The sequence below is a fragment of the Corapipo altera genome, unplaced genomic scaffold (genome assembly GCF_003945725.1).
Source record: "Corapipo altera isolate COAL_440 unplaced genomic scaffold, ASM394572v1 0, whole genome shotgun sequence".
NCBI classification, from domain to species: Eukaryota; Metazoa; Chordata; class Aves; order Passeriformes; family Pipridae; genus Corapipo; species Corapipo altera.
Window position 1 is genome coordinate 35078147 of NW_020884872.1, and position 24220 is coordinate 35102366.

The 24220-nt window shown below is 38.2% G+C and overlaps 1 protein-coding gene across 5 annotated transcripts; it reads left to right on the forward strand.

Moving 5' to 3' along the window:
* Window positions 1–360: 360 nt before the first annotated feature.
* Window positions 361–19107, forward strand: GYG2 (glycogenin 2). Of its 5 annotated transcripts, XM_027643728.1 has the most exons (10): window positions 361–391; window positions 613–774; window positions 6057–6198; window positions 7957–8131; window positions 9338–9500; window positions 10036–10162; window positions 11051–11273; window positions 12811–12951; window positions 14622–14732; window positions 16643–19107. In XM_027643728.1, the coding sequence occupies exons 2-10, from the start codon at window positions 768–770 to the stop codon at window positions 16802–16804; spliced, it is 1251 nt and encodes a 416-aa protein (XP_027499529.1). In that variant the 5' UTR covers window positions 361–391; window positions 613–767; the 3' UTR covers window positions 16805–19107. The 5 variants fall into 5 exon arrangements, with proteins under 5 accessions (XP_027499529.1, XP_027499536.1, XP_027499513.1 ...); XM_027643735.1 differs by lacking the exon at window positions 613–774 and having other exon boundaries at window positions 373–391; XM_027643719.1 differs by lacking the exon at window positions 361–391 and having other exon boundaries at window positions 416–774; window positions 14608–14732; window positions 16643–16753.
* The last annotated feature ends 5113 nt before the right edge of the window (window positions 19108–24220 follow it).

The following is a 24220-nucleotide window of genomic DNA, read 5'->3' on the forward strand; positions in this document are numbered from 1 at the left end:
CTGGGTGACAGCATGCCACGCTGGAGTCATCGTACTTTAAGACCTCGTTCCACACTCTGCCATTTTCACCACCACAGGGTTTCTTGTTTCCCTCCAAGGGCTGCACGGCAGAGTCTCCCACAGTCTGTCTTCCTTCTTCTCCGTTCCTCCACAGCCATATGCGCGGTTGAGGAGGCTCTCTTGCAGCGCCTGAAACCCGGAGCCGCTCAGAGCAGCGCGCCGGGGCCGTGCCGGGCCGTGCTGGCAGAGGAAGAAGGGCAGGGGAGGGGAGGACAGGGCCTCCCCCGGGCTCGGGGTGGGCGCTGCCGCGGGCCGCCAATGGAGCGGGAGCGGGAGCGCCGCGCCCACTGGCGGTGCCGTCGCCGCCGGCGGGCGAGGGCGCCGCGGGCAGGTGCGGGGGCCGTGTCGGTGGGTGCGGGGTTCCAGCTCCGGACTGTGCCCTGCTCGGGAGCGGGGCGGCGCGGGGGCGCACGGCAGGGAAGAGGAGCGGGCAAAAGGAGGATGCCTGTCCTGCAGTACTGCCAGCGCCGGGAACGCGGGCGGGGTGGGTCGTGCCAACACCGTCCCCCCGACGGTCTCTGCCGCTAATGCCGTTTTTCTGCCGCTGCGCAGGAGTCCTAGCGAATGTAATTCACCTGCCGCTGTCTTCAGCAGGAAAGAGGCTAATCCCATTTGGCGATTTAGCGGGCCCGCCGCCAGCAGGTGAGGCGGCGGTGGAGGTGGGCGCCCGGCCCGAGCCGTGCCCGGCTGGCCCGGGGCCTACCAGGATGTCTGGTGAGTACCCCCGGCTGGGACCGGCGTTCCGCAGCCCCTCTTGCGCTCAGCAGCCTCTCGGGCGGGAAGGGCCGCTCGGCAGCGCAGGCTGGTGCCCCCCGGGGCTTTCGTCCTTCTCACACCCCGATGCGGGGGAGGGTCTCAGCGGTTTCCTTATCAGCGGTGCTTATTATCCTGTGCTGTAATTAGCACCTTCAGATTGAAATTTTAACTGCTGTCTGGGTGCTGGAGCGAAATAGTTGAGCTCCTTTATGTGTTCTGCTTGTACGTACAGGTTGGCCTGCCCGGGTCTCTGTGCGATTTCCTGGTGGATCCGCAGGGTGACAGCCTGGGGTTGGCTCCCTCAGTCTAAGGCAGATTCAGAGAAACCTTTCTCATGCCCCTTCTTACAAAACAGCGGTATTGGTCTTATTCGATTATCCTTAAAGCCGTGAGGTACTGATTTTAGGGATAACCAGATGTGGTGGGTAAAGGTGCCGTTTTGTTTCTTGAACATGCTCTGAAAACCACGGGAAAGGTTGAGCAGCAGCTCTCCCAAAGTTTGGTTTACTGAACAATTTGAAGGATGTCAGGCATTCAGCCTGATGGATCCCAATGTTGCATTTCAGTTTTTATGAGGGTCGTTTACTATTTTAAATAACAAAATTGCAGACTCTTGAAGCAGAATGTAACATAGTAAAAGCTACAAAGAATTGGAATCAAGTCCTCTTCCAACACAACAGTCATAATCCTGTCTACTAAAATTCGGTATTGTTTTAATAAAAGATAAGAGCAGATCTGCTTTTGGATCAGGCGGAACTTCATTAGGCCAAGAGAAATATTGCATTCCATTGAATATCAATTTATATTGTTATGAAAAGGTCTGTGTAAAGTGTTGCTTATTTATCTTCATTACTAATGTAAATGTTTCTACTACTGGACCCAACTTGAGGAAGCTGTAATTTTTTTACTAGGGCAAGAGTTACCTCTTTGCTGAAAACTTGCATAATAATTTCTGATGGGGGTCTGACACAGGTTATTGTCTGATAGCATTATTCATTTACCTACTTGTAACAAAATACTTCTTGACCGCTTGTAACGTTGTGGGTGTCAGCTGGAGCAGTTTTCTGTTCCAAGACGTGGTTGTGTTAGGTCAGAGAAGTGACAAGGCCTGTTGCTTGCTTTGTCTTTGTGGTAGTCTAACACATTTTCACTGAGACATGCTTCTGGGGGAGGATTCATAGAGACTTATGTGTGGGAGGGGAGTAACAAAATCATTGTTAGGGAACGTGCTGTGAGCTGGGGCTGTGTTATGTCATTGTCGCTTGGGATTTCAGAAAGGTGCTTTGGGCTCAGTGGGCACAGGTCCAGACTGTAGCCTGCTCATCCTGTAGATTGTCTCGGAAGTAGTAGGGGGAAGGTGACAAAAGAGCAACAGATGGTATTGGGGAGGGATTTAAGAAAGCAATTGTACAATGTTGGTTAGTATGAATGGCAGCACACACCTAACTAGCCTGTTGGAGGCGTTTGGCTATTGACTTATCTGCTCTTATTTTTATGCATGAGATGACAATGTGTTATTTAGAATATACTTGTAGAAAAATCATAGCATAGGAGTGTCTGGTCTCCTGTTGCAATTTTGGACTGGGCAGTTTGGTAAATTTGAGTTGTTCCTCTAGGAGCAACAGTTAAAGCACATTTATCCTTTCTCTGTCTATCAGAAGAAATATGAAAATACATTTAAAAAGTTCTGTCTCGTGGATTATGGAAAAAACCTTCCTACCATATTTAAACTTGTCTTGAAGCTGGTAGGTGCATCTGGGTCACTCAGTGGTTGTTATTATCAGTCAGTCCTGATTCTCAAAATGGGTACCTAGTGTTTGTTAATTTCCTTTTCTCTTTTTCTTTGAACATCAAAGTGAGCATCACCTTGTCTGCTTGCTCTGTCCATATTCGAAGTAAGGCTTTTAGATGCCCTAGAGTTGGTTTTCATGCCGGTTAAAGAATTTTGCCTTTGGCAGTGTCTGAGGTACTATTGCCATGAGTAAGTAGCATAAGAAGTTGGCGATCTTGGCTAAAAAAGATGTAACAAGTTCCACATAAGAAAGATCACCCTGTTCTGTGTGGCTATCTGTAGCTTCAGAGCAGGTTCTAAAATAACTCACCAAGTTACTTTCTTGAAAATCCTTGTTTTGTTCTAAGAAACTATTGACAGGTAATAAAACCGAGAAGCCACTACTGATAATAATGATTTCTTAATTTGCATCATCATATGCTGTGTAGCAATCCATATAAGAGAAATGAGCAGATTTATAAATTCATATGATAGGGTTTTAATAGGATTCTAATCATACATTTACTTTTCTCATAATTCTCTGATAGTGGTATTAGCAATAAGGATCCACAACTTGAAAACAATTTGCTTGAAAACTTAATATTCTTCACACTAGGTGTTGTCCATAAAAAACCCTACTGTCATTCAGCACAAAGAATTGGAAGTTATGCATAGTGGTGTTCTTGACAATTAAAAAAAAACAAACAGTGGTAATGAATTCTAAATACTTACACCTTTGGATTTCAAACTTAAAAGATCAAATCTTCTTTTGCAGCTTAAAGTCAGCAAGTGAAACCCTGTGTACATTAGAATTAATGCAGCGTTGTCCTGATTTCAGTTAAATGGGGACAGTTTACTTTCATAAGTTTATATGAAAGCCTGATCCTTAGTTTTCAGTAATAAAAATAAAATGTTTACTTATGAGGACAATATTCCAAGGAAATTTATAAATAAGGCAAGTCAAGTGACACTTTTTCCTTGAAAGCAGGGGTTAGATGAAAGAAGTAGTAATGATAAAATATTTTGATTTCAAACCCCCTGTGGTTCCTTAATGGATTAGTGATGCCCCTGAAGGATTTTAAAATAGCTAGAACATGCTTCTCTCTTTGCACCAGAAATATTTTAATGTAGAATTGTTTCAGCCAATAGTTTGATTATCTGTTTAATTAATCATTCACTGTATTAAGAAGGCCATAACATGTATCCCACATCTGACTCTCAAAACAGACACTTGGTTTCTTTGTGAGGTATCAGAAAGACTTCCTTAGAAGCGGTATTTGTTTGGAAGTTTACTTCCTTGTGGTTATGACCACAGCTTTTGCTCCAGAAGTACAGGGCATGAAAGCATGTCTAGGATGTGGTAATTTGCCATACCAGCTTGCTGAACTATTTGATGATTAGCTTGTGTGGTTTTATATGTATTACTTAAGTAGAGATTCAGTTTCTGTAGCTAAAAGTATTTGCAAAAGCAATGCAAAGATTGTGTTCAGCTTCGTGGTTGTTATTTAAAACCGTATTTTAAGATTTAAACTCCCACTCATTTCACAGTTTGCTTTTTGTATTAACCTACCTCCCACATTCCTCTCAGTAGTTGTTTTATTACCTTTCTTTGGCTGAAGATGCTTGTTGCCCAACACAAAAGGGCTTTTCTTTGTTGACTTTTTGTCTTTTCAGAGTAATTTTATTGTTTAAGTAGCCTCCAGTGTCTTTTTGGTTTATATTGATTTTTATGGATGCTTATATTTATTCCTTTAACCTTTTGGAAAATTGCAGTAGGAGCAGTTTACTTGCACAACTGTCCTTTTAAAGTAACTCCTCATTCATTGTTTACTGGAACACCCATAACTTGTTTGAACTGTTACAATAACAGGAGTTTTGAAAGCTCATTTTTTCATTTGCTTCTTCTGGAAATTGTCATTAGAAATATTATTGGAGTTTACTTAGCTGTGAGGTCTGCACACTATTTTAAATTTGGGTGGGCGATTCAGTCTTTTTGTCCAAGTTTGACACTACGAGGATTCTCCTAAGGTGCAGAGATGTGTTGCAATGTCAGCAAACATAACGTATATAATGCTTGATTTGAATTTGGGTCTGGCTGGAGATGAGTGAGAGGTAGGGGCAAAAAGGGGGGAGCAAAGACTACACACCAGTGAGTCTGTGCTTTGCTCTAGATTTGGAGGACATGAAAAATAAAGATACTTAGTATCAGAGAGTTTAATACTCACAAGCACCAACCATACTTTATTGCATACCTTGATGTTACGCTAGAGGTCTGAGCTCATTAATTTTGGCAGCCTCTGGCTGAGGCAGCCATGAGGTCATTTTTTGGGTTCTCTGCAACTAGTTCTCTGAGATTCTTTCCTGGTGTCTCTCACAGACCCTGGAAACTGTATGACAGGGGTTTTATGTTGCTATTGTTTGGTTGTTTTGATTTATTTAACATAATTGCTTGTGCCTTAGGATGACAGTGGTTTTAAACAAGTATTTCAGTGCAAGTATTTCAGTGCGAGTGTTTATGAAACTCTGTAGAGCTCAGTGGATTCCCCTCATCTGTGTGACCTGCTTGTCTTGTTCTAGTTAATTTTGCAGCCTAGAATGCTGAGGTCATCCTTCTACTCCAAGAAGGCTGTTCACCTTGCTGAGTCATTGGTTCTGGCTCATCCCAGGAGAACTCTGATAGTGGTGGTTCTGTCAGAGGGCAGAGCTGAAGAAGCAGCCCCTAATGACACTGCCACAGGCCTGGTATCTCTACAAAATACATTGTGTCTCCTGTTGTGCAGAAGTGTATCTTTCCTTCTTTTTTTAATTGTAACTTTTTTCCCATGTGTTTCTTGGCAATGGGGAGCACTCCTATTTTTCTTGGCGTTACTTGAGGTAAGGATCCTCAGCTTCTGGGAGGTGTACCAATCTTGGTAGCAATTCCTCTGCACTTGCTCAGCCAGTGCACCAGTTACTCCAGTACAAAGAGGACAGAGCAAAGAATAATGTCTGTTAGTGATGTTACGGAAAGAAGAATATTTCTGGCTAGTACTCATCATCTTGTTCTTTTCCTTAGCTTTTGGCACTGTATAAACAGGAATGTTTTCCTTTTTGGTTGTATTATAGTATGTTAGATAAATCTCAAACCTAAATATTTACAATTTTGGCTTTTCTTGGTTGACACTATGTTTAGACAATAAGACTTAGAGAATTATTTGTTTAAGGCTAGTCCAAAAACTTCATACCTGTCATTATGTAAATCAGGTAATCAAAAATAACACAATTGAGAAACATACATAGTGCAGTCACGTTCGCTGGATTTTCTATTCGATTGTGTCTTCTGGGGGAGTTTGGAAGAGAAAAGAGTTTATCACAGAAACTGCAGGTTGTTATAAAGCCATAGCCTGTTGTTTAGCTAGAGGAGGAGGGAATCTGCCAAAACAGCTTATGTTAAAGCTGTAAAATGAACCTTCTGAATGTTTGCTTGCAGTAACAGATCAAGCCTTTGTGACCCTTGCTGCCGATGATGTGTACTGTCAAGGCGCTCTGGTTCTCGGACAGTCATTGAGGAACCATAAGACATCTAGAAAATTGACAGTTCTAATTACACCAGAGATTTCCAGTGGGATGAGGTAAGTATTCATGTATTTTTTGAGATTTGATATTATGGAAGAACAAACAACAGCATCAAAGATTTTAGTAGGCTTCCCTGTTGGCTAATGATTTCTGACAGGAGTCCCAAATAACATCCATGATAAGATTTCAAGCATAATAAGAATTCACTTACAGGAGTAGAGCTTGTGGCTAGTAGTTGTCTTAAGCCCATAATTGAGAACTTAAGCTGAAAATTTTGGAACTAAGGTTCGAATGTCGTGCTTTTGAGCTGAAATAAAGGCACTGCTGTTGGTTTGTTGTTTTGGTTTGTTGTTTTTTCCCCCCCTCCCAAGTGTTTCTCTTTTAGAAAGAGCAAGATATTAACCACCTGTAACATCAGAACTCTCTAAAAACCTAAGGGGCTAGGTTTCAGATGAGTAATCTTAAAATATTGGTGCACAGCTATCATGATGAGAAATTAATTTCTTCTTGCTTCTTTTTTTCAAAATCACTTTCCAATTTGGGTTATGTTTCTATAGCACTACAGAATTGTATTTACACCAATCTGATTAGGTCTGTCGAACTCAAGCCCTGTTATTTGGAGGACTGTGTCACTTGTTAAAAGGAACATACTGTGCCATAGCTACTTAAGCTCTTAGTTCTGTTATGGCTTAGGCAGTGTGCAAGCTCTTGATTTCTTTATGCCATGTGAATATATTTGCAAGGCATCTGGCTCAAGGAACATGTTTTCACATTTTTCTGTGACTGGATGCACAAAAATCTGTTTTTACAGACTTTTTAATGTATGGATTTTGTTATGTCAGAACACTGTCACCTTACTGAGGGAATACTGTATCCATTTGACACATGGGTCAATACTAAATCCCCAGGGTTTTTTTCATCCCCATTCAGTGGGAAGAAAAACCTTTATAATATATATTTTTAATCAAAGATAGCATTTTTTTAAAAAGTACCTCCCTGAACTATCCTTCTAAAAATCTGTACCCACTCTTAGATCTTTCTCGGTTGACTCCTGTCCCTTGAAGATCAGGCCAGCAAAAGCTAATGTCCCTGAAATCTAGATTTCAAACAGCACAGGCTTTTCTCTTTCTGTGTTTGTGTGATATCCAGGACTTTGCAGTTAATAGTGTAATGCAAATAAATAACCTGTGTTTAAAAGACTTTTTTTCTTGTTGGAAAATTGCCTACTTCAGTGTTACCTATAAAATTCCCATGAAAGACATGCATAGAAAAAAAGTGTCTTCCTAAAAGTCTCGTTTGAGATGATTTGTAGTAATGAGCAAGTATATATTGTCTGTTTGAAAATGTGTAGTTTTGAAGCTGTGTTTACTTGGGCATAATAGGTGCAAATGACTGTGCTGGCAATGCATGTCCTATCCTGTTCAATGTAGAGAGAACAAAGTACGATGCTGTTCTTTAGAATCAATTGTGCAGGATGAAAGCTGCTTTAATTTCTGTTTGTGTTTATACAGGAGATCAAATGACTTAAATAAGGATTGTTTTCTCCTTCATACAGCAGCTGTTGCTTTTGAGATGTGCTGGCCCCCACAGTGGAAGAGGCAATGAATGGTTTGTGGTCTGACTGATAGCTGTCGCTTCAGCAGACTATTTGCAAGGACTTTGCACTTCTGACTTCTTATTCTAACCAATCAATCTAGCCTTGGTTATTGGCATTATTAACATGGTGCTGTGTGTCACTGTTTTCATGCCTGAAGTGAACTCTGATGAACTTAGGTCTAAGTGCCCTTCTTTCTCTCCACTGCTCACTCTGGTAGGTCAGTCCTCCGCAGTGTATTTGATGAAGTAATCCAGGTGGATGTGCTTGACAGTGCTGACTCAGTCCATTTGGCTCTAATGCAGAGGCCAGAACTGGGTGTAACCTTTACTAAGCTTCATTGTTGGACTCTTACTCAATTCAGCAAATGTGTATTCATGGATGCAGACACTTTGGTGAGTAGAGTGGGAGCTGTGGAAACATGTGGGTCTGTCTCCTCAGTGTGGGATAATTCCTTGTCAGGCAGCCTATCGACCTATGAAGTGACCAGATTTGCTGCTCACAGTTTTACTGGCTGCATAAAAATAAATTAGTTCTTACGGAAAGTAGCCTCAGGATTGTCATCAAAAAGATCACAAACTCACTCTGTGCACAGAGGCTTCTGATAGATGTTTAAAATAGATCTCTCTCATATACTTTTGTTTCTAAGTATTCTGATCAGGAAGGCAGGCTGGTTTTAAAATGGAAAAAAAAAATTCCCAGAAACATTAATTACTTTTTTTCTTAAAGCTTTTAGAAGTATAGAGATAAAAAATGGCCATAATTTTGACAATCATGTCAGCCTTCCCTTGCACTTTCACAGCTCACTTTGAAAGTCTGGGATACATTTTAATTTAGTAGAATAGTATTTGAATCAGAAACCAAATTAAGTTATTCTTCTTGAGGAGAGAGGCTTATGATTTCCTGATTTACATTAAAGTTAAAGGAGGAAGGCAAATTTTTGTCTTTGTTTTAAATTCAATTAAGTAATCTTTCTCCTAAAAAAATTTTCTTCTAGTTTTCACTGTTATAGGTGGGGTCTTGACTTTCAGTGACTGCACAGCTGTCTTTCCATCAACTTTAAATGTGATCTGGGCCTTAACCTGATTGATTTTCTCACTTCTGTGTGAAGATTAAAAAACCAAGAACTTAACTTACATTAGAAAACTGGTAGCAAGATACGTTTTTTCTACTACCCCTTTAGTCAGCCTGTTGCTAGCCCAAATTATTTAGATTCAGAGTTTTCATTCAGGTCTGTTGCAGTTACTGAGAATAATGAACTACGAAAGGTGAGCTAAGACAGAAGGAAACTGTGTATTTTCAGAGTATGTTATAATATTTAAAAGGACCTTCTGGATGGTCTCCAAGGTTCATGAAATAATATCACAGGCTCTGCGCTTTTATCAGTAAAATCTTGGAGAACCACAATCAATGTTGCCTTATTATATAAAAAAATAGGGGTTCTGACCCCTAGCACAATTTTCATTGCCAATACTTTTATGCCCTGCAAGTGATATACTAGACCAAATTAGCAATTTACTGCATTGGTACTAATTTAGCAATTCACGTTTTAGATAAACATTTCTTCTAACATTTTCTTTCTTTTCCTGCTCTCTCTTAAGGTGCTTTGCAATGTTGATGAATTGTTTGATCGAGAAGAGTTTTCAGCAGCTCCCGATTCTGGCTGGCCTGACTGCTTTAATAGTGGAGTATTTGTGTTCCGGCCCTCTTTGAAAACTTACAACCTACTGCTCCAGTTTGCTGCTGAACATGGCAGCTTTGATGGTAAGGGGCAAGGCATAAGGAATGAAGTGCAAGTCATAGTTTCCATGCTATCAGACAGAAAAGAGGAAAGCAGGAGTTCTCTGTGCTTTATGTAATTCTGCCCCACAAAGAATTAAAGGTGCAGAACTTTGCCTCTTATGCTGTATTTAAGACCTGTTGATTTAATGTGGACTGTGCTTCCCAGAAAAGGGCAATGAAGGGACACTGGATCTGAATCTTGCTCAGTAAGTTTTAATTTTGCTGTCTGGCTTAGGAGAGAGAAATACAGCTGATCTTCAGTCTTCTGCTCTGGGGGAGACCAAACCCTACTCCTTTCTTCATATATTACAATAGAACTTCATTTGCACTGAACTTGCATCGGAGTGAATCAGGTATTATTCGCTTGTACCTGCTCACATGGCCATATTTTCAAGCCCAAGTTGCTGTCCCACGAACACACCAGTCTCATTCCCATGCTTGGATGTGAAATTTTGATATAAATTTGAGTGTACACATAATACATAATTCTGGTAATACTGTTTTATGTATTCTTTAGGAGGTGATCAAGGATTGTTGAATAGCTTCTTCAGCAACTGGGCAACAGCAGATATTGGCAAACACTTACCTTTCCTCTATAACTTAAGCAGCAGTGCTGTATACACCTATGTTCCTGCTTTCAATCAGTAAGTAGTAACACTTCTGACTGACTGTAAACCTCTGTAATTTGTTAACAAACATCCTTCTGTAAGAGAGTAACAGTGGCATATTCTGTTGATGATAAATTACAGTAGTAACAAATGATCTTACGTAAAAGCCATGCAATAGAAGCTTAAATGCAATATGAATGTCTTGCATCTGGACACAGGGAGAGTCCCAGAGTTCTCTACACTGTCTCATGTTCTTTCAGAGAAGCTTCTTTCATGTTTGAAAAGATGTAATTACTTTGGCATTAGGTTCTGACAGCTCTACTTTTAAACTTGTTCCTTTCATTTCGAGTAATTTCTATGAGAAACAGTTGGAGTTGTTGTTTAAATTTTTTGAACCACTTCTTAGGTTCTTCTGTGAAACAAAATTTGTGCTACTAATTATATGAATTCAGATAATGCAGTTGAAAAATTTTCAGGTAAAAAGAAAGTTGGATTTAAGGTGTTATGAATTTCTGTTCCAGTTGCACAATACACTCTTACTGGGAGGTGAAATTAGGTCAATATAATTAGTAGTAATTTTTAATATGAAATCAGTAATAACCAATTATGTTGATTTAATATTTGAAGTGGTATTTGTTTGTGAACAGAGCATGCAGGAGGACTGGAAATGGTACTGCATGAGCCTGTCAGTTTCCTTCATGAGCTTTTCTACTAGAATGAGCAGCTGGAAGCAAATGGCAATGCAACATTTTGTATTTTAAATGAGATGACTTAAACTAATAAGATAGAAAAAAAATTAAAATATATACTCATCTTGAATGTGTTACTGCTGCAAAATGTCCAATTATCTCACCTGTGAGAGTGTGTTTCTTTAGGAGTTTATATATGCTAAAAAAATATTTAATGTATGTTTGATCTCTACAGTTTTGGTAGAGATGCCAAAGTTGTTCACTTCTTGGGAGCAACAAAGCCCTGGAATTACAAATACAACCTTCAGACAAGGAGAGTTATGCAGGATGACACAACCTCTGGATCTTTTCATCAACTGTCATTTCTTGCCCTCTGGTGGAATATATACAGTGCCAGTATACTGCCTTTGTTAGAAAAACTTCAAAAGGTGGAAGAATCAGAATCCAAGGAATGCAAGGTAACTGATAAGGAGTTAGTTGGAATATGTTGAAATCAAAAACAAAAATTCTGAAAATTTTATGTTTGTTAGAGGAAGAAATTACATAATGTGGTGGGCTAATCCGTGAAGAAAAGAAGACACACACACACACATGAACAGAGTGATGAGACAAGAGGTATCTCATCAAAAGACAAGAGGCTTTATGGAGCTCGCTGGCCCCTACTTTCCCACAGACATAATGTAAATATATTTTCACAAAAACACCTAGGAATTTAACACCTGCACACAATCAACAACCTCGTCCTTGTACTGTTATCCTTTTCTAGATAACTCCCTAAAACTCAAGGCTGTGTCCATGGGAATGTTTAATTAGCCTCACTGTTCTTCGTGGGAAAGGCCTCACACCCTGCAATATTTCAAGCTCCTCAAGTTTCAGGGGTCCTGGGGGCTTCGTGGACCTACCACTTCCCCCCACACCCCGGTACCAAAACCTTGCCGTGTAATCCCAATACAGGTGGTCTATTGATTGGTAGTAGCACTGATTACTTGTAGAAGCATCCAAAGTAGAAGTTTGGAAAAGTCAATAGTACTAAAAACTCCTCCTAAAGATTTACGGCAGCCCTCTTCTTAATTTATAAACCGTTTCTATGGGAATGTATGTGCATAGATTCTGCAAATTAAAGACAAATTAGCTGAAGAAGATGATAATCTGGCTCTGAAACAAGCAGACTTTTGTTTTTCTTGAAGATAAGTTGATATAGACCATCAAACTAATCCTTGAATCATAATAAAATTTCACCTTTTCAGAACTGCATTATAAATTGTTTCGTGATGGTCATAACAAATAAATCAGGAATGCAAAAGCAGAGTTAATTGCACTTAGGATTTTATACACAGTACTCGTATGTCACGAAACATTTACTGAACTCTATGCTTTTATTCTTCTTTGGAGAAAATGCAGAAATCTATGCTTTTCATGAATAGAATAAAAAAATCTGTTGATAAATAGATGATTTTTTTGGGACCAGCAGCATAAAGTAATGTATAGAAGTACGATTTTTAATTTTGTATCCAGACATGACAAATTAGATCACATTTATGCATATGTAAATGTTTCTTAATTTTTTGTAATGTTAAATTATTACCATCCTTGAACTAATTGCATAGTCCCATAGGATCAGTTGAACAATTACCATCAGGGAATAATTTGGTTTGTTAACATCATGACAAATTGGAAGGCAGAGCAAGGGTATTTTTTGATCTTATATTTTAACATGCTTTATTTTTAAGACATTGTGCATTAAAGAAATACTTTAGATATGGTAACATGAAGGTGGAAATACCTGTTAGATTTACCTCCTGATTATGCTTGCATGCTCATGAGTGCAAAAATCTAAACTACAACGTGCTCTGAATCTAGGACTGCCCACTTTTTTTTGCATTAACTTATTCCTTTCATGCTGAAATCCCTCTAAGGAAGTGCAGCTGTTGTAAATAAGATATTACTGTTCTGAAAAATTGTATTTTAGTGGTGTGATGTTCTTGTTGTTGTTAGCACACTTTCAATGGAGTTGAAATTACACTGAAGAAGGTCAGTCCTTGTGTGGCCAATTCGCAGCAAATGCCTGAGCTTCCAGAGCAGGCAAATGAAATAAATCCCACAGGGTGTTCACCTGAGGAACTCACTTTTGAAGCTGTAAGTATGTTGTATATTACTATTTGCACTAACAAAGTAAAATTATATACTAAAAGGATATTCTTTCATTATGCTTCTGATCTGGGAGATTTTATCTTCAATTTAGCTGTAGCTCTTGGATGTTCTTGCTGGCATCAAAAATAGTCTAAAGGGTATTTATTTTGTTTAATCCTAAGTCATGCATGCTTGAGGTGTCTGGAGGTTGAAAGAGATTGCATTGTATTTTCGGAAGAGGTCACTTATTCAAAGTTGTTAGGTACTTAATAAAATGTAATATAAAAAACCTGTTACCAAAGTAATATTTTGAATATTAATAGTCTTGTGAATTAATATATTTAAAACTAGAATCCTTTCTATCACTCCTCTGTAGAACTTTTTTTTCCCCTCAAGTGTTGATCCAGAAAACTGTTCCCAAAATGTCTGTGAATTGGGCAACAAGGAGAGTATTGAAAGAATCCACTAATAAACATTTCAGTCTTCCTGTCTTTTGTCACTTTTCTTGTATTTGAGTATTTCTGTTGGACCAGGTCCCCTTATTGTAAGCAGGAATTAAGTTGGACATAATAACAGAATGCTTCTGCAGGTATAAGTCATTACACCTTGTCTGATAAACCGTGCTATGCAAGGTACAATTGGGAGAAAATAAAATTAGTGTTCTAATGTCATCTGCTATTGTAACTTGTGGACTGCTCTCTAGTAAGATGAAGACAACTTTTAATATGTTCAGTGCTTCATCTCTTTAGACTATAGTTACTCCATAAAGTAAAACTGTAGTCTCCCTTTCCCTTTCCAGGGGCTTAAGGGAAATTGTGAGCCTTCCGGCTCTATAACTTTAAAATAATTTATTTGCAAAGAATGTATTTTCTTGTGTGCCTCATGCATCTGACTCCATTGGGAAAGCTCAAACCAAATAGGAACACATTATCAAGGTGTTTGTTTGGGGTAAAAAAAATTATAATGTTCACTTAAAGTAGTTTCATTAAAATTTAAATTTCTGTTATTATTTCAATTACTAGGATTGTTTATCAGAAGACCATATTAATTAGAAAGAAATAGCCTGATTCTCTTCTTACTTAGGAATACCATCATTCCACTTTTTGTTGCTTTGCTTCAGTAGTCTTGTGGGATTGTTTTTGGGGAAAAGATTTCAGAATGGGGTCTGCCTACTCATTTATGTTTCAGTATTTGTCAAAGGCAAATATTTGGGACAATATTTTTTGGGCAATCTATTTTGCCTCTGTTTTGGAATATATTGTTCTGTTCTTATTTCATACATATAAAAAAAAGCTTATGCATCATAGAGGAAGCTGTTACCCTAAAATGAAATTTTTCTTGTTGAGGTTTGACCTCAAGAATGGTAGGTGTCTACTGTAAGCTCACTTCTGAGGCTGTATCTGTAGTCACTGAAGAATGACAGACACTTTGAACCTATCTTAGGATGAGATGAACTGCCCTATGGAGGTATTTGTCCTAGATTAATTACAGTAAGAATTTTGATTCAATGCCATTTTGATAGCTTAAGCTAGGTGAGATGAATTTTGTCCTTGGTCATAATGTGCTTCCTTGCTTTTCCTCCCATCACTACTTTCCCCTACCCCAAGACTGAAAGCTATTGTATTGTATGAATAAAAAAATATGCTCCTAATAAAACCTCAGTGGCTGTATTTTAGCAACCTGTACATGAAGTTGAACCAAGCGATTCTAGCGTCCATCTCTCTGAGCCTGACAGACCTTCAGAACAACCTGTGTCCCATCCTGCATTTCAGGAAACCTCAGAACTGGTACATGTAGCTTTGTGCTTTGTACATCTGTTGGTGATTGCATGCATGTCTTAGCTGCTAACATAATTTTCGGGAAATCTCAACTAATTATGATACAATGTGCAAATAAATTCTTTAATCTTTTAGCTATGTAATTTCTTAACTGCTTCCAATACTGGGGTATGATCCCTTTCTAGTGTTCTTTTCAAAACGTGGAGTTTTTAAATGGGTATTTCGTGTGCTAACCCCCAAGTAATCAATGCATGGTGTTAATTTTAGTTCTCCAGTACTAATACAAGCAAAACTGTTCGGGTTTTTTGTTTGTTTGTTCCGTTTTGTTTGATTGTGGAGTTTTTTGTTTGTTTGTTTGTTTGTTTTTAATCTGCTGAAGTGATATTTCCAAGCAAGTGGAAAGGGAATCTACAGTAGCCTGACCGACTAGGCTTTCCTTTGTGATCTTGCACTGCATTTATGGGCACTTGCACATGCGGGTGGTGTGAGAATAGGAACAGACTTGGTGTTGATGGCCTTGACAGGGTGTCAAGGCCTTGTAAGGTACACAACACAGCCATTTTCCTAATGAGGCCTTTTGTATGATTGTGAAGCACTGTGGTGAAATACTTTAAGACTGAGAAAAACACCTGTAGCTCCCCTGCAGCCAGAGGTTTTTGGGTCCTGGCTAAAATTCTTCATTTCGAAAAACATGATCATTCCAGTCTTCTTGTTAATTGCATCCAGAGCTGTTGATAAGACTTGCTAATGACAAAGAAAGGAATCTTCATGCATTTTTGCTGCTCAAAAATTAAATACAAATGCGTATTGCATGTTTGCATATATAGGGAACAAGCATGCTCTTCAGAGCATATACTCATGTTTAGAGTGATGTTGGTTGCAGGTGGGGATACATATGGAAGGATGCAGTACCTAAGCACATAGTGTCATGTTGGCTGTTTGAAATACCTTACCTTGTCTTGCACAAGTCGTGTGCCTTGTCTGCCCAAAACTGGCAGATATAATGAATATTCCAGGTCATTTAGGCAGTTTAAGCCACTGATTCCTGCCCATTAAGTTATGTTCTGAAACACTTGTATATTGAATTTGTGAGGGCTTCAGTAGAAGGTCATTCTAATTGATTTCAATTTTGTTTATAACATGAGATGAGTGGTTTGCCTTTAAGCCTCTTCGAGTAGTACTGAAAGCAGGTTTTCAGTGGCTGCCTTGATTAGTCCTTGTTATATTTCACCTTTATTACAGATTATAATTGTTGGGATGTTCCCTTTTTACTGGCATTGGTCAAGCATGGACACAATTTATCTTTTATGTGGTTGAAATTATTGCTAATAATGTCTTGCATTTGTGCACCTATGATAATTGTGAATTCCGGTTCAAGGTCAAGTTTTGGACTCTCATTCAAAATGAACTAGCTACTGGTATAAAGAATAGTGTCAATCTTTTGAATTAATTTGTGCGAGCCATGTGTCTCACATCTGCTAAATAATACTGATCTCACTGGTGTTCAGATAAAACAAATGACCAAAAATTCTAGAAATGTATGTTCACGTGCAAGCCAACTGAAAACAAGATTTGCACAGATAAATGGTTACAATTTATTGTAGGAGTTATTCTACTCTAAACAGGCCATATTTGTAAAATTTTTATTGTGTTGTTGCTGAGTATACCAAGGTTTGAGTAAAGATCAGTAAAATAAGTGTTTGGTATGTTCAAAGATGCTATGGAAAGTAGTAAAAGCATGGGAAAATGATCTCACATTATCAAAACAGGAATGGAGGAATGGATGTTTGAATAGTTTGTTTTATTGTTTGAACTGGGAGTGTACAATGCAGAAGTTTGACAATTAAGGCTTAACATCACAACACTGAAATGAGAACAACCAAATGACTGTTCTCCCACTGTTCTGCTTCTTCCCACAGAACGAGGTTGCAGATTCTGTTTCAGAGCTGTCTATTCACCTTAAACCAGCAAAACCGAGTCCAGAAGATGAGCGGAGAAAATGGGAGGAAGGGCGCATGGACTATATGGGGAAAGATGCTTTTGAACATATCAAAAAGAAATTGGATGCATTTTTACATTAAGATAGAGTGTACTGTAAAGGCCATCATGATATATGTATCTTCTATAAACGCAATTCTTGAATACTTGGCTATATTAACAGTTTACCTGATGCCAGAGGTTATTATGGATCCTCATAGAATCTTGGAGGAGATTAACAGATACAGACTCTTTTTTTTTTTTTTTTTAACTTTTAAGTGTGCCTCATCTTTATTGTTACTTATGTCTCATCTTCATTGTTCTCCAACAGTGCCTTCTAAAGAATAATGAATGGTACGCTCTCAGTATGATCTCTCATGTGTTTATCACTCTTCCCTGTTCCTCCCCATAGCATTCTGCAGAAACAGTCATGAGTGGGAAACATGCTGGAAAATGAGACTATTTTGGAAATTGAGTTTATTTCCCAGACTGAGATTATTCCTGAAGTACTTATAAAAGACACTATAAAGCTATTTAAATAAAAAACTTGTTCCAGAAACCAAATTAATGCTTTCAAGGGCAACCATGATGTAGACTTCAATATGAGAAAACAGTGAGGAGATGAAATCCTGTCCTCATTGGAGTCTGCAACAAAACTTTTTAATTTAAATATGATTAGGATTAGAGGAACTTTAGACTTCATCTGAGATCACTAGTGGATGTTCTGTGTTTGTCTGTTTATAGGAAGATGCTCAGCTTTATAACTAGTGTAAGGAAGAGTGGTTTAAAACTCTTAAGACAGACTGGTAATGTATGTTAACCTTTTATATTGTTGCTATAGGATACTGTTGCTTTTTAAAAGATTGATAGCTTTACTTGCATATTCTGAGTTGTGTAGTCAGAGGAAGAAATGGGGATGGTATGGTGTAAACCTTCCAGTGCTTTATATAAATTCGTTTACAATACTTCAAACTGCAGCTGATAAAGGCTTCCTTCTAACTCAGGTTGATAGCCCCATATTAAAGGCAATTTGAGTGCAACTGAAAACACAATTGGCACTTGTTTTAGTAAACAGGCCTTTTGAAGATATTTTAAACAATAGCTGTGTGTGGGAACCAATAAATCTGTGAGGGTTGTTCCAGAAAAAATCTACTGATGAGACACCATTTTATTAAGAATACTTATGGGGGATTGTTTTGTGAATTTGGGTATTTAAATTTGACTTATCTCAGCGAATTTGCCTTAACAAACAAGAAAAAGTACTTTCTTTCAAAGTAAACAACTTTGAAAGAAAGGATCTTGACAGTCATGCTAATATGATAACAGGTTTGACACAGTTATCTGTAACATCACTGAATATTAGAATAAAAATTCTGCAGTGATGATGCAGGACTTTAAACATTTTGGTCTTAATATGTCACCAATTTTGGTAGAGATATACATAGTGAAATAACTTGGGAATTCTGTTTCAAAATGCTGTTACATTGTGCATAAAAGGGATCACCATAGGTGTTAGTGGAGAAAAAAAAGCAGGATAGGAGGGAAGAAGAAAATTTTATTTCTTTTTCCTCCATCAAAAAGGATGTGAGGGTGGGGCAGAGAATACTTGTGCAAATTGGGAAATTAATGAAAGAAATTAAAAGTCCTTTAAAAGAAGAAAAACATATCTTTGAGTATCTTAGAATTACTTTCTAATATTCACAATAGTGGACTTGCTTTTACTTTTGTAGGATTTTTCTGATTTTTATCTAGTTCTCATTTATTCTAAGCACTCTTAAAGAGTGAAACTCATTGGTGTGTCTTCTGCGTATAAGCTTCTAGGTTAAGTTAGATGTTTTAGGGTCAACAGAGAAATGGGGAAGAATCATCTCCCTTTGACTAACCTGGGGACCCTTGATAGCCTGTGTCTTTCTGGGTAGGTGACCTTCACATGTTAGCACAGGTAGGTGCATTCTACCTCTTGGTGCTGTGGCCCAGTGCAGCGCTGTGTGGAGATGGCAGCAGCTGCAGTGTCCTCTTACTCACATGGCATTTGATCTGCTGATTAGCCCTGTTTCTTTGTGATCCTTGTGCACTTCTGAGAAAGTTCTCTGTTTTAAAAGCATTGTTGTTAACATAATTCAAACAGGTTTTGAAGACTATAAAACTAGTCATCAATGTGAACTCATGCTTCGGGGAGGTGTACTTTTTACAGTAACAACTAGATCTTAATTAATTAGATTATGAGAGAAAAATTACTGATGTGAAATCTGTAACTGAAAGGTTTTTTATATAGGTGTATGAGTGTAGTAGAAGGAGCTGTGATTGGACACGTCAAATGGTTAGTATGTAAAATGGTACTGTGTGGCTTATACAATGTTTTGCAAAGAATGTACATTAATGTAATGGAAATAAAAGAAATGGAAAAGACATATGAAGTCATGTACTTATCAGATGATGCAGAGTTACAGGTTGTTTACACTGTGCCAGGGATTATTATTTGTGACTGACTAGTTACTTTAATTTTTTTTTTTAATTTTATTTAATTGCTTTTGAGAAATTTAGCATTACCTGCTGAGCAGAATTAAAAGGTTAGACTTATAATTATTTCTACAGACATACATAATTATAATGTTTAGGATCTCTTGAATTAGCACAACAGTATTTTGTTTATTGTATTTCATGGAAAAGTGTAGCTGTTAAAGGCCCTGCCCAAGTTTATACGTCTTGTCTTCATATAAAAAAAAAGTTGAACTAATTACACATAATGTAGTGTTGTAGTGGCTTCTAGCACACAACTGTTGTCACCAACATGTGAGAAGGGAAAATCTTGTATGTGACTCCAGAATTTGCAAGTGCTATGCTTCAGGTACCATTCTGTGCTTTTATGGACATCATCCTGAAATCCCGGGACCACAGGCAGGTCTGAGGGGTGTTATGGGCTGCATGCTGCCATCAACCACAGGGCTGAGGTTTCCTACATTGAAACATGACTTGGGGAGAAAAAACTTATCAAGCTTTACCTGGAATTTTTCCACATTAAACTGTGGTATAGCCCCAAGTATTTTTAGGATGAAGAAAGTTAAGCAGCGTAGGCTATTGCTGTGTGGCAGACAGTATTTAAAGAGGACAGCTTGTGTTTAAAACAAAACAAAACTACTTCTGTCATGTGCTTGGAGTTATTCATAGCCTGATTTAGAGGGTAATTTTATTTGCCATACAACAATTTTATTGGGTGCTCTTCATGTATAAACAGGAGATAGTGTGGGTTAGACATATGGGCTAATGCACTGTTGTAGCCTACAGTAAAGGAGATATTAATGAAATATCACTTTTCTTAATGCCTGGTGTCTTGTGAGGACTCTTCCAACTGGGTTATTCTTCGTAAATAAGAAGTTTTCTTTGTCTCTCTAGTTCATTCAACTCACAATTGTTTTTCTGAAACTGGTATTCAAAAAAACACTTAGTTGTTTCATTTTGGTTTTTTTTTTCACCTTGATTTTTCTGTCCATGAACGGGAGGCTGGATTAGTAGCAGATGGCGATATATGTTTGTGTGCTCCTGTAAACATATAGTTGTTCAGCAGCAGCAAGTCTGCAGCATGCCTACTTATTCCTTAATGGATGTGATTCTGTTGCTTTCCTAATCTTAACTGTTTTGATTCCTATGACTTTGAAAATAACATGAGATGGGCCTGTTTTCTTAAGTCACATCTCATTAATTCACATCTCACATTCCAATTCCCCACATTTTTCTTGTCATGATATTGGGATTTTATTTCTGTAGTTTGATTTTTCTTTTTTTTTAAATGAGATTAAATGCATAGTAGTAAATTCTTAAATAGCCTGCAAAAATACATGTCAGTTAGGGGTCATTGAAGTAGTCTACATTGTCAGTATATTGGTTGCACAATATCTCAGCTGAAATTCTGTTCATCCGAAGTTGGCTGGCTCATAAATAACAATTTCTATGGTGCTAATGGTTAAAGGGATGACACTCAAGCTTTACTTTGCATCCTGGTATAAACTTTCAACTTTTAATAACATCATATCATAATTATATCAAAGGTAGTTAAAAAAGTACAGTGATATATATTTGACTTAAACATCATAAATAATAATTGTTAGAAAACTGGAAATGATATACTATAAGGGGAAGAAATAGTTGCAAGATTTTTTTTCCTGAATTTTACTTTGACTGTTGTCAGAGCCCTTTCAAATTCAACAAACTGGATGGATAAAAAAAATAAAATTTCAAGACAACCAGCCTCTGACTGGTGATTATTTTAGGATTTTCAGGATGGTATGATGTTAGCTGCCTTCGAAAAGTGTTTGTTCCATTTTATGGCACTGTACAGTGTTCTGAACAATGATAAATACATGAAACACTTATTTGAAAGCAATAAGATATTCAAAGCCTTCTCACAGTATTAAATACTTGGAACAGAACTGACTGCATGTGATGGGTGGGCATGTATTTTATGTTTTGTTTAGAGACTGTTTTTTTTTTTTTTAATTTTTAAACCTCCATAAATTCTTTCTGTTTCCAAACCTTTTACTTACAATTTTTAGAGAAATGGCAGAGTAGAATTCAGGGTTGTTTGGATGCTGTAATAACCCCTTTTATTTCAACATGGGGAGTTGAGATTTTTTTTAAAAATGTTTTTTTCTTACTTTCAAAAAATCTTAATGTAGTAGTATGGTATTCAAAAAAGAAGCTAGGTTTTGAATAAATTTGGGGTTTTTTAATGTAGTTGATTAGATGTAACATTACAATCACAACATTCTAAAAAAACTTCAGTATTTTATTGAGTTCAATACTATATATATGACTGCGTGTGTGTATTTTAACCTACAATCTGTCAAAGAGGAAAAGGTTTTTTATATTTACTCCTTCTTTTTGGTCCTTTATGTAAATGCTTCTCAAATATACTGAGAGTCCTTGAGAATTTCAAGCTGGATGAACTTTGAGCTCAAATTACTTTTCTGAGTTTATTTGTTAAACAATTATTTTGCATTCTTAAATGATGGGATCTTGTGATCCATATGCTGGCATTCCCTTGAATCCCAGCAGGGAGCAAAGCAGTGTGTCTAATATTTAAACACGGTGAAGTGAAATTTCTTAGAAGCTTATTGTCTCAATCCTGTGAGATTTGACAATTACTTTGTTGAGTCAGTCTAATGCAACAATTCCAAATGTCATTTAGTAATGATCAAACAATTTAAGTGGAAGTCAGCTTCATACAACGTGAATGTCAAACATTTACACAGTACAACCACAGCTCTTTCAATAAAACAAACTTATTTGTCACAGAGTAATACTCCCCTCTCTATGGTGTGTATATTGAACTATGTGTAGGCATATACTGGTATGGTTATCACTGGCTTGGAGATTGGTTAGTTGTCTTTGTCTCAGGTTTTCCCAACAGGCCATTTTTATGTAGTCCTTGCTCCTTTCTACAAAGGGAGAAAAGAAGGGAGAAAGCATATAATTTAGCTTTTATTCTTATATTAATATATTTTGCAAAAGATCGTTATAGATGACTTTTCAAGCAAACTTAGGGAACTGATTCAAGAGTTTCTTCCTTCCAGTGTTATTCAAGCAGTCTTTGTAACAGCTTTTTTACACGTTAATGCATTTTATGCAAAAGTGTGCTCGAGGATAACTCTTGGGTAATGTTGGGTTCACCTGCTTTAACGGGAATATACATTTGCCGGGAGATCAGAATAATAGCTTGTGCAGATCTTACGTGATCTGGTTAGAGTATATACAGACAAAGAGATTTGCAACCACTCCTGGCTAGGAGCTGCATGAAATGGGTAAAATAATTAACCTCCGTTCTCTGCTTACCACTGTCTCCTCAAAATTTTTGTCTTTTAAGATACATTTAGATTTAGACAGTAAAAGAAGCTTAGGACTGAAAAATCTTCTCTCCTGTCCCTCATGTTTTTTGAAGTGCTGTGCATCCTGTTCACCAATTTTCCATTACGTTGTTCTCCGTGTCGCCTGCAGATCACCTCTGTGTGCACTGTCTGCCTCTCCCTCTGTGTATGGGAAAAGCACATTTCTATATGCCTGGTTGAGGTTTCTTAACAGTGAGTTAACAAAAGCCAGTTATGCTATGCTGCCAGCCCTAATTCTTCCTCCTCCTGCCTGAAAGCCCCTCTGGCTTTCCACAGATGCCAGCCAAGATAAAATTATCTATGTTTGGATGTCAGGAAGGCAACATGAATATCTACGTGACTCCTTAGCATCTGACTCTATATGGCAGTTTAGCAAATTTAACTTTCAGAAGAATGAGGTGTTACACAAATATTTAATGTTTACATTTATATGGGCTGATTTTTTTCATGCTGTGCTTGGAAATGGAGTTCAGGGTTTTGCTGATGTATTGGCCTTCCTAGTCTGGCTTTCTAGAGTTTCGACCTATGCTTACAAGCTGAGTGAGTGCTTGAACACCTTCCCATCCCCTGGTAAAAGCTCTCATCATGACCTAGTGTGGGACTGGGCATGTTCTTGTGTATGAATCATAGAATCACAGAATATGCTGAGATGGACGGGACCCATCAGGATCATCAAGTCCAAATCCTGGCCCTATGCAGGACTCCCCAGAAATCACACCATGTGCTTGATAGCATTGTCCAGCAGTTTTTAAACTCTCAGGCTTGTCGTTGTCACCACTTCCCTGGGGACCCTATTCTGGTATTCAATCACCCTCTGGGTGAAAAACTTTTTCCTGATATCTAACCTAATGGAGTGGGGAAGGCAGTGACGTGAACTGAGAAAAAGCTTATCCTCATGTTTACCTGACAGTGTAGATGCTACTAAACTGATTGGCTTGACTCTAGAGAACAGCATTTGGTTTTGTTCCCCACTGAGCAGTAAGATTTGTCCTCCATCTCTGAATTGGCCAAACTGGCTTTAAAATGCATAGTCCTTTATGCTCTTTTCTCCCTGCATGAATCCAGTGAAATGCAGCTGCTCTGGTTTTGGTCCAAGTCAGCCACAGAAAAATGTCAAATCATCTGACGAGTTCTTAGCAATGTTGATGTGGATTTAAATGCTATCAAGCAGTGAGAACAAATGTATTTTTAGATACCCCTGTCAAGTGTAACATTGATGCATCCAATCAGTTCATTGTCATAAGTGCCCTTTGATTTATGTGGAATGTTTTCCACATAACTTTCTTGGTGACCTTTTAGAGGAAAGACAAAATGGGAAATAACCTGAAGAAATGCCCAGTCAGCTTTTTGGAGACTTGCATTTGATGTTATGTCATGGTCACACACAACCATGTTTAGAGCTAAACAGCAGTGACTTACCACACTCCTGACCTGCCACATTTGAGGTGTAAGTCAGGAGGTTCTCTGAGAACACTGCAAAAGGTGCACAGTCCAGGCATACATTTGCTTCTGTCCTAGGCTGGCGAAAGCACTAGGATCTGCTGTGGCAAAAAATGATACATGGGCAACCTTGGTACTGGTGTGGCTCTGCAAGTCTGCTAGCTTTAAGGAAATAGGTCACCTGAAGTACCTGCTCTG

Excerpts from the sequence above, each read along its gene's own strand:
- GYG2 (XM_027643706.1), top strand. The coding sequence starts at position 588 with ATGCCGTTTTTCTGCCGCTGCGCAGGAGTCCTAGCGAATGTAATTCAC. Across the intron at positions 11,274-12,810 it reads CAGAATCCAAGGAATGCAAG|CACACTTTCAATGGAGTTGA; the intron begins GTAACTGATAAG and ends TGTTGTTGTTAG. Across the intron at positions 12,952-14,621 it reads AGGAACTCACTTTTGAAGCT|CAACCTGTACATGAAGTTGA; the intron begins GTAAGTATGTTG and ends GCTGTATTTTAG.